The 12,241-nt window shown below is 56.5% G+C and overlaps 1 protein-coding gene across 2 annotated transcripts in view; it reads left to right on the plus strand.

Moving 5' to 3' along the window:
- Nucleotides 1-11,700, plus strand: part of TANGO6 (transport and golgi organization 6 homolog (Drosophila)) — a 12,581-nt gene extending 881 nt beyond the window's left edge. Inside the window, exons 2-9 of one of the 2 annotated variants that reach the window (XM_009331215.1) lie at nt 767-917; nt 1,717-1,844; nt 2,372-2,534; nt 3,103-3,185; nt 6,967-7,079; nt 8,523-8,699; nt 9,951-10,077; nt 11,016-11,700. In XM_009331215.1, the coding sequence (XP_009329490.1) occupies nt 863-917; nt 1,717-1,844; nt 2,372-2,534; nt 3,103-3,185; nt 6,967-7,079; nt 8,523-8,699; nt 9,951-10,077; nt 11,016-11,537 (1,368 nt within the window). In that variant the 5' untranslated portion in view covers nt 767-862 and the 3' untranslated portion in view covers nt 11,538-11,700. The remainder of the gene's footprint in view (nt 1-766; nt 918-1,716; nt 1,845-2,371; nt 2,535-3,102; nt 3,186-6,966; nt 7,080-8,522; nt 8,700-9,950; nt 10,078-11,015) is intronic. The other variant, XM_009331216.1, reaches the window with a different exon arrangement.
- The last annotated feature ends 541 nt before the right edge of the window (nt 11,701-12,241 follow it).

The following is a 12,241-nucleotide window of genomic DNA, read 5'->3' on the forward strand; positions in this document are numbered from 1 at the left end:
ACTCTCGGTGTGTGCTGCGGTTCTTCCACACAAAAGTGGGGGTCTCCTGATTAAACAAAACCCGAGCCGATATCCCAAGCCGATATTTGGATGATGCCCTTAATAACGTGCTTTAACTTCTGGTCAGCCCTGAAGTGGTCAGGCAGTTGGGCTAGGCGATCGTCGTAGGTCCCTTCCAACTGAAATATTCTGTTTCTATTCTATTTCTATTCTGTTCTATCCCCCACCAGTGCTGCGGTGCCAGCCCGCCGCCTCGGGGTGTCCGAGCAAGTCACTCCGTTCGAACCGCTCGCTTTGTGGGTTCGCAGCCTCCGGACAGCTCTGCTGTTCGTGCTGTCCCGGGGGAATTGCTTTGCTTGACCAGGGAGCCTGCGGGCTCGCGGTGCCGCTTCCGCGGCCCAGCGCTTTGTGCCGGGTCCTGGCAGGGGTCACCGCTGCGGACCCCTTGCCTGCATCGAACCTGACTTTGTCCCCTGAGCCACCGTTTTTGGTAACAAGGCAGAGCTGCTGCCTGATCCTGAGAGGCTTTAATTAAAGGCGGGAAGCCCTGCGCAAGGGGATGCTCCTGGGAAGGCTGGCCTCTCTCGTTAAGCCCTAATTCGCTTTGTGCCACTGGATGAAGAAGTGATTTATTTAAAAGGATTCCCTGTCCTGTGCTCCTGTCTCAAGTCCTACAGGGCAGGGCGCAGGCCGTTTGCCTGTTACTGAGGGTTTGCACAGGAGCGTGCAAATATGATGCTCAGCCTGCTCCTTTGTTTCCTTTCAGAGTCCTCCCTCTCCCGGGGAAGAAACAAAGCCGGCCCTTGTGCGGGCTCCAGCGTGGCTGCGGCGCCTTTGAGGGCAGCTGCTCTCCGAGAGGCTAATGAGACCCAGCGGGGTTCAGGCTGTGGTTCGGGGCATCGTGGAGGGAACAGGCGGTGAGTAGGGTGCTCTGACGCTGCTCTTGGCTTCCAGTGTCGCAGATTAAAAGAGAGCGTGATGATGTGTCTGAGACGTTTCATCCCACGAGAGGCCCGGGAAAGGCAGTGCCATCACAGCGCTGAAATGGGAAACAGCTTTTGTCAGGCCAAGCTGACTCCTCAACGCTCACGCAGGTTTTGCCTCTGACTGTGCTGATCTCCCAAACTGCAGATGCCTTTAGTTCGTTGTCATGTCCAGACTGAAAGCATCCAAACTCATTTAGTCTGTTTATGCCTCCGTGGGGTTGTACCTTGTGTGCATACGGCGCGGGGTTCGTTCCGAGGAGCTGCGCTGGTGCCGGTTCGGTGGGAGCCGTACTCAGTGCTGGGCTGTGAGTAGCTGCAGGTGGAGTGAGACCCGCACTGGTCTCGCTGGGCTCGGCAGCCTTGCTCCCCTGCTTTCCGTTTTCCTGCTGGGGAGGGAAACTGTTGCTCTCTAAAAGCTGAATCCCGCAGTTCCTGGTGCCAAAGCTTCCTCCAGCCAGTACCAACCTGATGACACCATGCAAGCATGACCTCCCTCCGCCTTTTGGCTCATACACCTGTCTGTAGAAGTTGTTTTCCAGTATCAAAGGTCTTGGACAATAATTTTTCCTCTTCTTTCATTAAGCCCAGGTGTCTCCTGAAGGATGCTTGGTTTAAAGAGAGTAATAAAAGCTAGAAATCCGATTTTTGGCCAGAAACATCTGGCTTCAGCCGAAACCGGCCCTGCCGTTTGCTGTCAGTCTGAGCTGATCTTGGCTTTCTGCTGGTGTAGCAGGTGGCGCTGGTGCTGAAGCAGCAGCTGTGGACTGGAGAAAATGCGACGCGGTTGCAAAGATCCTGGCTTCCTGCCCGCAGCAGTGCCTTTCCCTCGAGGACTACTACAGGCTGGTGTGGCCCCAGGTAGGGCCCTCTCTCCCCGCAGCACGCCGGCTCTGGCTGGGAACGCGGAGCTGGCTCCTGGCTTGGGGAGTGTCAAGTACAAGTACTGTACTTCTGCTTAAGCGCGGGCCTGGCTCGAGCCAGGACAACGTGGAGATGTTTTCCTGCTGCTCTGGCAGTGGGACGTGTTTCCACCCTACTCTTGAGTTTTCCGTATTTGATTGAAATGCTGGATAGTGTTGCCTGATCGCACGAGCTGTTCGGCGCTGCACTACGAGGAGCTCTCTGCTGTGGAGCTCTTGCTTCCAGCCTTTGGCGATGGGAGCGGTGCAGGCTCTTGGTTTGAGCCCAGAAACGCATCCTGCGTCAGCGTGTGCATGGGAAGGAGGCCGGCTCTTCCATACGTGGAATGTCGTGCCAAATGTCCGGCAAAGCGGCACACGGGAGGAGGCTCCTCAGTCTCTGCTGTTGGCTGCAAGGAGTCGGCCTGCCCCGCTTCCTAAGGGGCTGCTGATCTTTGTTCCTTTATCGTGGACTTTTCCTTCCAGATTCTGGACTTGCTGCACATCCCGGACAAAGTGACAGCGCGCCAGTTCCAGCGAGTGGCCACCACAACGCTGCTCACCATGGCGAAAGAGCACCCTCAGCTGGCAGAGAAGCACCTGCTCCAGCCCCTGTTGGCGCCGCTCCTGCGGTGCTCGGAGACGGCAGGGATCCGCTGGTCTCTGCCGAGCCCCAGCTCGCAGAAGAGTCTGGTTTCTCTTCTCGCTGATCTTTGTCTTTCCATCAGAATTTTCTCAGGGGGTGGTGGCTGGGCTGCTGAGCCTGCAAGCCCAGCTCTGTCAGTTGTGAACGTGTCCGTGTGGCTGGGTGCACCGTATTTACTAGCACTTGAGCCAAATTACTATAGTGTAAGAGCCAAGTAGTGGGGTTTCTGCCATTTGTTCTTTGGGAAATTCTCCAGTCTGACAGTCTCGTTTTGGGCTTCCGGACGGAAGCCATCGGTTCCCCACGCTGACCGAACAGCTCTCCGGGGAATAATCCATCAGGAAGTTGTGGTCTGCTTTGATTTGCTTGTAACCTTGCAGAGTTTACGACACTGCAGTGATATTTAGCGCCGCTAACGAGGGCTCATCGGCTCCCATGCTGCCCTGATAGAAGGGAGGGAAGGCAAGAGAACTATCAAAGTGCTTTCTGGTGCCGGGCATGGTGGGGTTGCCGTTCTACTGGAGACCCCTCAGTATGTGGGGGTGCTGATACTTCTGCCCTTTGTTTTCAGAGCTAGCAGTGGAAGATTTATCAGCAGGGACGGTGCTGGTGACAGAGGCAGAGCTCGGCAGCTGTGTGGAAGATGTGCTCAAGGTATCATGTCTGATTTGGGCCTGAGGGTAAGGCAAGAAAACTACTCTTAAGAAAGAGCTGGTTTGAGACTTCCTGAGCAGTTCAGTGTGTGTCTTAGACCATGACAAAAACCAGCGCCTCCTGCAGTCGTGATGCTGAGGCGAGGCCGAGAGCTGCACAGAATAACCTTGTATGCAGCACTGCACTTGAGGGGCTGCAGCTTTATGCTGGATACCAGAGGCACTGCCTGAATCCTTTCAAGCATTCTCACCCCAAAATGTTCTGCGAGATGGCAGTGAGCTCTTGCTGGTTGTTTTTTCCCAGTCTTCCTGGTGTGTCAAAGTAAGAAGAGTCTGAGCAGTGGGCTGGTAGCCAGGAGTCTCCATGGTGCTCTCATATCCTCTTTCTCCATGAGCTGCGGCAAGACTTTCTGAGCATTGCTAAATTGCCCAGCTTCTACAGGACCGTTGTGCCTGGGTGTACTGTCAGAGCAGCTTCAGGACTGGGGCTGCGATCGTAGAGCAGGTGACAGTAGAGCGGGCGGGAGGTCCTAGTCAGGAGTACCGCTGGCCTGGCACGTGTTGCCTCAGGCTGTCGATCCCTGTCCGAGATGATGGTGCTCACCTACCAGCATCAGAGGCGTGCAGCTGGTCAGAGGGAAGGGCGGATCGCAGGGAATCCCGTACGTGCCGAATCTTCAGAGGATGCCTCAGCTCTCCTCCCAGGCTGTCGCTGGCCCACCGTCTTCTTAGTGCCTCCATGCCTCAGTTTCCTTCCTGTAGAGCATACGGCTCATACTGAGCCCACGGTTACCCGTGTGGGAGGGAGAACCTGCTGGGAGCTGCTCTCCCTGCTTCCAAGGTCTGCAGAGGGCAGCCTGAGCCAGAGTGCTGGAGCTGGAAGCCTTTCTACAGCTCCTGCAGCATTAACCCCTCACGGCAGAGTGGGTGGCAGCCAGCTCTTGCGTTGGGCCAAAATGCTTCCGAATGAATGACCTGGAAAAGAGGGCGCTTGAGGTATCGGCAGGCGGCCGGCTGTGCTGGACTGCTCAGCCCTGCAGTGAGGGCAGCTTGGCAGAGCCCCCGGCTCGTCGCTCGGTGGTTGTGCAGCCAGTTGGCAGCGAGGCATTCGCAGTGGGCGCTATGAAGCGAGCAGATTCGGTGTGGCTCTGAGGCTGCTGAGCTGTCACCGGGGTGAAAAAGAGAGTGAAGGCGAGCTCGGAGGCATCGCAGAGCCGCGGGAAGAGGTGGGAGAGCTGTCGCAGTTATCCTGGTGGCTGCTGTTTGGAAGCAGAGAGCATGTGGGTAGGGGGGAAAGGGGAGGGTGGGCGGCAGCGCAGCCGCAGGGGAGGTGCTGTTAGTGGCTGTGTCCTCACCTCAGGTGTCCCAGAAATGGGGGGACACACTGCAGCTGGTCCCCATTGGGTGTCCCCAGCGGCTCATCTTCCCCTGCTGATATCTCTCAGGGGGCTAAAGGCATTACAGCCTAGTCCCATTGGACAAGTAAGGTAAATTGATAATGATAAGTAAGGAAAAACGAGCAGCCTGGTTTGCAGGGACCATTCTGAGCTGAACCCCGTGACACGTGGGTTTCCGTGTGCATGAAGTTAATTTTAAAACCGCGGGTGGGTAATCCTTCAGCAGCTGCTGCTGGGTGTCCAGCCACCTCCTCTGCTGCCCTGCCCTCCGGAGCTGCTCTTGGTGCAGGACAGTACCTGGAGGCGGCGGTGGGGCCTCGGAGCTGGTCTGTGTGCCTGGCTGCCGAAGCAGGAGGGATTGCTGAAGCTCAGCAGCTCTCCCAGCCCGACGTTCAGGCCCCGATCAGGTGCTGGGAGATGGGGAGGGTTCAGGCGAACGGAAGGAAACTTGGGTCTCATCGGAGGAACGCTCTGGCTTTGCCAATAACAGAGCACCTTCCATGGTAGAAGAAGTGTCTTGTGGGCAGGACGGTGCAGATTTAGCACCTTCTGTGGAGCTCCTTCCTGCAAGGCGTCCCTTGCAGCGACGAGCAGGGCGTTCAGCAGCGCAGATCTTGGCTCTGGCGTTTGGGGGAGAGGCGGGGTCCGTTCTTGTGCTCCCTATGAAGGGACAGGGCTCTTCTGTGGAAGCCGCTCTTCTGAAACATTTCCTCATCGCTCCTTTTTCTGCCGTTCCCACCAGTATCACCAGTGCCGCTCTTCAGGCTTCGCTGCCTGCCCTGACAGCAGCCCAGCTTTCTGCTGCGCGTTCCAACCCAGAAGGACATCTCCAGCCCAGGAATTCAATTTTAAGAAGCTGGTGACTTGCTTACTGGCATGCCCCTAGGCAGGCTAAGCTCTTAAATGCTGTGATTGTTGTAGTATTTTGCGTGGTAATGATCTGTTGTAACTAGCTGGCAGGCAGAGACCAGTCTGGAGGGCTGCTCTGTGGCTGCCGTTCACAATGGGAGTGCTGGGGGAGTGTGGGGCGGATCCCTCCTTAATGGCATAGCGCTGGAGGCTTGACAGCAGCCAGATTAGCGACGGAGACTCCAGCCTGGGGATTTGCGGGGGTTTCTTGCCTAGCAAGTGTCATTTGATGCTGAGTGGGAAACCATCCTTGGGGCTTCATCAGGGAGGCTTTGTGTACAAAAGGTTCTGGTTAGGAAGAATGGCTCCACGGGGATTAGCACAGGAAAAAAGGTCTGTTTGCATCAATACAGGAGGGCAGAACGTTATCAGGACAATCTCCCTCCTAGCCCTCCTACCTGGGTTGTCACGCTGCCTCCAGCAGGTAGAAGCTCTTTGGTCTGTCCCCAGGGCACTTCCAGCCCTGGAGCAGGCGGATTGCTCTCCAGCCGCCGAGGTCGGAGGTGTGGGGAGCGCTCTGGTGTGAAGGGACAGCATCTTCTGAGCAGGTAGTTCACCAGCTGACACAGCTGGAAGTCCCTTGGAGAACCTGTGAAGAGACTTTATCCCCCTCCCCCCCCCCTTTTTAAAGCTAAAAGCTATGGAGGAAGATAGAGCCTGCTAAAATGAGGACCTGAACACAACAACCCTGAGTAAACCCTGAGTCCAGCTGGGCAAGGCTTGGTATTTAACCATTTTCTAGACCGTTTTCCCAGCATATTATGGCTTTGACTGAAAGCATCCTACATGGCTTTTAGTTTCGGACAATTCCTTTAAAAGGGTTCAGAAGGAAACATAATGTCGTAAGACTTCTGTGAGTGTTTTTCCTGTGCTCTGTGGGCAGCAAGGTAGGACTTGTATGTGGTGAGCTGGTAACAGTGGCTTGCCTGGGAGGGGGTTGCTGGTTTCGTGAAGGAGGGCATTGACAGTGATTCGGGAGGGTGCTGCTTGAGATGGGGGAGAGGAGCACGGCCCTACAGCCTCCTCAGAGCACCTGCAACCCACTTGCTCAGCTCAGCACACGTCAGCCCAGCTGCCCTGCTAGGGACTGATCTCTCTATTTGAGATTTGGCTCTAAGTGCAGTATTTCCATAAAGATTTGCTAATTCAAAGGTGCCTGTTGCATCTCTCTGTAAGACAAGACCTTACCACTAAGCAGCAGACTTCCTGAATAGCTAGCTGCAGTGTTCCTGTAGCTTGGAGCCCTGCTGTGGTTAAACAAATGCTAGGAGAAAGATGGTGCTGAAGGCTGCTTTAAATACAGAACATGGCATAATCAGGGAAAACAGGCTCCAGACTGAAAGGAACAGAGGCTGAAAACCGTCCTCCCTGGCGGCAGCCGTTCTGCGCAGGGACGTGCTTTCTGTCCTTCCCTTTGCCTTCCCTCTGCTCCGCGCAGGTGTCTGACTCTCCTCCCGTGTGCCCTTCTCTCCGTAGGTGTATGTGGTTGGAAATGACAGCTCGAGCCTGCTGCTGGGATCCTTACAGTCAGTCCTGGGAGTGGTTTTTTCCCTCTATTCCTTCGCCAAGCAGAATGTGTCATACTTACGGTAAGGAAGGATTGTGCACAGCTTCTTCTGGTGTTTCATCTTCTCTCTTCTGCCCACCTCCAAAGGACGTGCTCTACATGGGCACGTACAGAAGCCGAGACCAATTTTCTCACCCTGAAAAGCTCTCGTTCAAAGTAGGCAGTAACCGCAGGCATAGGCACGGTACACGACCTTACTGCCAGACCTGTGCCCGAGGAAGCAGTTCTCGCGTTAGTTTTTTGTCTTCCCTGAAGCCAAAATGTTCAGTGTAGAGGCAAGCGTGCCCCGCGGGAGCTTTGGGAGCTCAGGTTAACTCTTAGTGCCCGCCTAGGAGCAGGGATTGTGATTGTCTGTGGACAGAGGTGGTGATGCTGGGACCTGGCCGGGTGTCAGAGGGATCTGTGTACCGGGGATTTAGAAACAGGATAAAAACTGGATAAAACAGCTTGAGCACTGGCTCTTGGAAATACAAGATCATTATTCTCTGATCTGGGATCACTCTCTCCCGATATGTGCTGGACCTGCCTCTCGGCAGTTGTCCCTCGTGCTGTGCCCAGCTCCCCCGCGACTGATGGACGATGGTAAGCACCACGTGTGTCAGTCACGGTGGCAGGGACAGTGGTGACGAGGTGCTGGCTGTCCTCTCTCCTCCCAGGCTTCCCCTGGGCTGCCCTGAGTTTGGGCCAGCCTAGTAAATACGCTCCTGGTGGGTTTACGCTTTGCTTTGGCGATACTGGCACGTGGGTACTGGAGGCTTTCCCTAAAAGGACTGTGTAGACACGGCCCCTGCTCTGCTATTATTAAAGACATCGTTAATCACTTTGAAGAGTAGTGAGTACAAGTTCGTAGAACAAGCCAAGCTAACACTGCTGCTGGGTGAACAGAGTCGCTGCTCGCTTCTGTCTTTGCAAAGGAATTTGGCAGGGGTAACTAAAACCACAGCTGCCTGGAAGTGTTTGGGTTTCCAGACCCTTGGCACAGCGCTGCTACTCCACCTCATTAACCTGGCTCTTTCCTTGGCGGGGGTTTCTGTGCCACCTTACAGTGCTCCCCGTCTCCTTCCTCCTCTTCCTTGGCACAGCTGGCAGCTCTGTGCTTTGTCAGGTTGGCGTGAAGCACCAGGCACGGCTTGCCGAGGCTGCGTGGAAGTGGCTGTCCTTGTACAGACATGCTGTTCAGAGTGCTCCCTTCCTTGCTGGGCTGAAATCTTGAAGGACCCAGATCCTTCCATCTGGGAACGCCAGAAGGACGGGATGTGCTGCTGATCCCCTTATAAACTGGCACAAAGGCCTTCAGCTGCCAGAGCTGTCGGCCCAGAGCATCCCAAGGAGTGTCCGTGGTCGCTCCAGAGCACTCTTGTCTTTTCCCTCGCCCCGAGACGCGTGCTCCCGTTGCAGTGCTGGTGTGCAGGGAGGGGTGCAGCGGGCAGAGCAAGGTCACCACTGCTTTCTCTCTCCTTGCCAGCTCCCCGTGCCAGGAGATCCTGCTGTGGTTCTTGGAGAAGTCGGAGCGAGAGGTGTCGCTGGCCGTGCTGGAAGGCTTTGCAGGGCTGAACAGCAGCGTGCACGCCCTCCACCCGCGGTGCCGGTTCCGCGCAGGCAGCGAGGGTGGTGCCAGCATCGCGGTGGAGGAGACCATCAGGTGAGCGCTGTTGGGGCAGTGCCGGGCATGGAGGGCAATCCCCAGGCATCAATTCAGCACGTAGGGCTTTTCACGGCATGCCTGGCAGAGAGAGCCCAGGCGAGCGTGGGGCTGCTGGTGCCGTCCTACCACGGTCTCGTCCCGCCGGGCGCCCAGGCTGTCTGCGCTGAGCTCGGGCAGGCGATGCCTCCACAGAGCCTCCAGGTTCCTCGTACGTGGCACAGAGCTCTGACTTTAAGCCCTGAAAAGCAGCACGCTCTGTCTGAGCGTTAGTGTGTGCTCTCTGTGTGCTTTTCCCGAGCCCCGAGTCCTGCCTGCGGGGTGTCTGGGAATGGGACGTGCTCCTTCAGTCCCAGCGCTCCCCAAATTCAGCATCCACCCTCCAGCCTGGGCCTGTCTCGTGGCAGATCGCGGCTGCGTGGAGCGAGTGGAATCCCTCGGGCGCAGGTGGCACCGTCGCAGCAAGGACTCTAGCGATGCCAGTGTGGTGGAGCCAGCGACTGAGCTCCCCTCCTGCTCTTGCAGATGGTCTCTACAAGTAGAGGCAGAGCGTGGCCATGTGGGGAATAAACTGCAGCCATTAGACTCCAGCCACGCAAACTGGGACTGTTCAGCAGCGTGACATTTGGTTTAAAGAGGGGTGGCTGTTAGCTGGCAGGTACGAGCCCAAGGCAGTGCTATCGAGCAGGCAGAGCACACAGCTCCTGCCCGGGAGCGTCCGCAGAGTTGGGTGCACCCGTAACAAAACCCCGTACAAATACGCTTGTTTTGGTTTCATTTCAATCTATTCCTGACCTGAATTAGAAGAAGGTCTGCCCCAGGGTCTGCACTGGTTAAACTGGGTATTCTTTAAAATTACTCCTTAACGGCCCTGGCTCTGCCCGTGTCTGTCCTACTTCTATGGCTGTGACCACTGCATGAATTAGCCAGCGCTAGTCCCGTTCTTTATAGGACGGCTGGATTAAATGTGTGTTTTGCACTCATGGTTTCTGTTAATGTTATTCCTTTAATGAATGCAGGTTAATTAATAAACTGAGTGCGTGGTCACGTAGACCAAATTAACTGAGCAATAGTTTGGCTCAGTTGCCTCCGGGCTTCCATTCTCTGGTAGTGCTGGGAAGGCTGGTGCTGGGAAGGAAGGTTTCCAAGAGAAGGCAGAAGAGGGGTTTCACCTTGCCATGGAGTAGTTTAGGGCCAGCCCTGGAGGGCGTCTGGGTACGTTCGTGTTGGTGACACGGTGACCTGTTTCAGCGATGAAGATGAGGCCCTCTACCAAAAGGTTTCCTCGGAGCAGTGCCGTGTGGAGAGCTTGGTGGAGCTCTTGTCTCACTGCCAGGAGAGTGGTCTAGCTGGAGACTTCTTCATCTGCTGCCTGAAGGTAAGGGCAGGCAAGTCTCTGTTTGGGGCACATCTGCAGGAACGGTTTCCCTGGGCCAAGCCGTCTGCGTGGCAGACGGCAAAGGAGACCGAGGGTCCCCTTACGTGCCTCGGGAGCACTGAGCCAGGGTACGGCACGCGGTGGAGCGGTCCTGCTGTGTGCTGGGCAAGAGAGCCTGGGAGAGGGAGGCAGCCCTGGTCCCTGAAGGGGTTAACCCTCATTCCCCTGGGCTCTTTCGACACCAGGAGCATGTCTGAAGTTTAATGGTGTGTTTGAGGCTGTGAATAATCCCTGTTGCTTCCTTGGCTCTAGCGGGGCACCTGCTCCCTTTGATGCCGCTCCGAGCCCCTGCGGTTCCCTCCTGGCCTTGCCTGGGCTGGGCTGCGCTTTCTGTGCCCTTGCTGGCAGGTAGAGCCCTGTCCCGTAGTCGTGCGGGGTTTGCAGCACCCTGGGTGTAGGGACGCTGCTGTGACACGGGTGGGAGACCCAGGAGCCGTGGGCAGCTCTCGGAGACCTTGAGGTACCGAGTGGAACGTCCTGGTCGCGTGAGGCGTCTAGCACGAGCTCTGCAAAGGGGACGGGGGCTCCAGCTGCCTTTGTGAGCAGCCACTGCCAAAAGCAAGGCTGCAAGCAGAGACCCAGTGAGCCTGACAGCCCAGAAGATGGTTGGCCCTAGGAGAAGTGCTCGGTGGTGCTCTGTGTGGTGTCCACGGGGACGGAGGTTTGCGAGGGTTTGGCCTGCTGACAGGCGTGTGTGTGGAAGGGGATGAGGCTGGAAGAGGGGAGGTAACCGGGAGCCCTTTGCAGCAGGGTAGAGGTGTGGGTAACGCGGACCTGCTGCACCCGGGACCACTGGCGTGGTGACCGCGGTGTTCCTGGCACTGGTTTGCCTGTATTTAACCATTGCCTCTCCGTGCCCTGTGCTTCCTTCCCGGCAGGCGCTGACTTGCGTGGCTGCGGAGGACGAGGCGGCTTCAAATTTGGCTGCAGTGCCTGGAGGGAGTCTCCTGGAGCTGGAACAGTACCACGCCGGGCAGAGGAGGAAGCTGCTGGTCCTGCAGCTCGTGGCCACGCTGTGCGAGAGCGTCTCGGACACCGTGTTCACAGACGTTGCTCAGGTTGGTCATGGCAAAGCCCTGGGGGATCGGCGGCTGGAGCGTGTGGCAGACCAAGCTCTGGGCCGCTGGACTCGAAGGAGACAATGGCTAAGAAACAGCTGGAGGAAGCTAGAGCATCCCCGGGAAAAGCAGTTTATTGATTCAGTTGCAAGTGTCTCAACAAGACACCGTCCCATGCAGTGCCGGCAGGAAGGACAGAGTCAGCTGCAGAGGCAGGAGGGAGCAGCCCAGCAGACATCTTCGTATTTGTGTCCGTGGTTGTGTGTTAAAAGCCAAGAGAGTAGAATCATAGAATCATTAAGGTTGGAAAAGACCTCTCAGATCATCGAGTCTGTGTGTTAATCAGATCTCTGACTTGCCAGCTTCTCATCTTTATTTTCAGCAAAATTTGCTCCCAGGTTTAACAAAGCTTAAAGACATCTGTATCCGGCAGACCTTTTTAAGCAAGTGCTTGCGACTTCTCCGTGGTGTTGGTGCCTGGTTTTCCTGGCACATCTCAGCAGCCACCTCCGGGAGCCGCGGTAGCTGGGCTGTCAGCCGGACAAACATGGCACGGCGCCGCCACCGCGTCCCGCTCGCCCCGCGTCCCCAGATAGGCCGTTCGTGGCTTTTCTCTGGTTTCTGCTGCTGGGACACCCACACCGGGTGGTATGTGCCGTCGTCAGGGTTGGCGTAACTGTGCCTACGCGGTCGGCACTTGTCCGTGTCTTGATGAACGGGCAGCCGCAGAATTTATTAAATGCTGTAATTTCAAAGGCCAGCTGGGGCTCCTTCAACCTGGTACCGAAAAGGATGGTTAAAATATGGCACTTCTGTCCGCCCTGAGCCCACGCTGCAGCAGCGCTGAAGGGGGGGCCGGCTGTCCTGCACCGTGCCAGGTTGGGAAGGCCGTGGGGCGCCGAGGGCGGCGCGGTACGCCCCAGTCAATCAATGTATTTTAACCTCCTCATCCTGTTTTGCTTTGTTTATTTAACTCGGTGACCTGGTTATGCCAGTTAACTGTGACTGGCTTGAGCGGAGGCGGTCACTGCTAACGCAGGTTTCCT

Source organism: Pygoscelis adeliae, unplaced genomic scaffold (genome assembly GCF_000699105.1).
Source record: "Pygoscelis adeliae isolate BGI_AS28 unplaced genomic scaffold, ASM69910v1 Scaffold1359, whole genome shotgun sequence".
NCBI classification, from domain to species: domain Eukaryota; kingdom Metazoa; phylum Chordata; class Aves; order Sphenisciformes; family Spheniscidae; genus Pygoscelis; species Pygoscelis adeliae.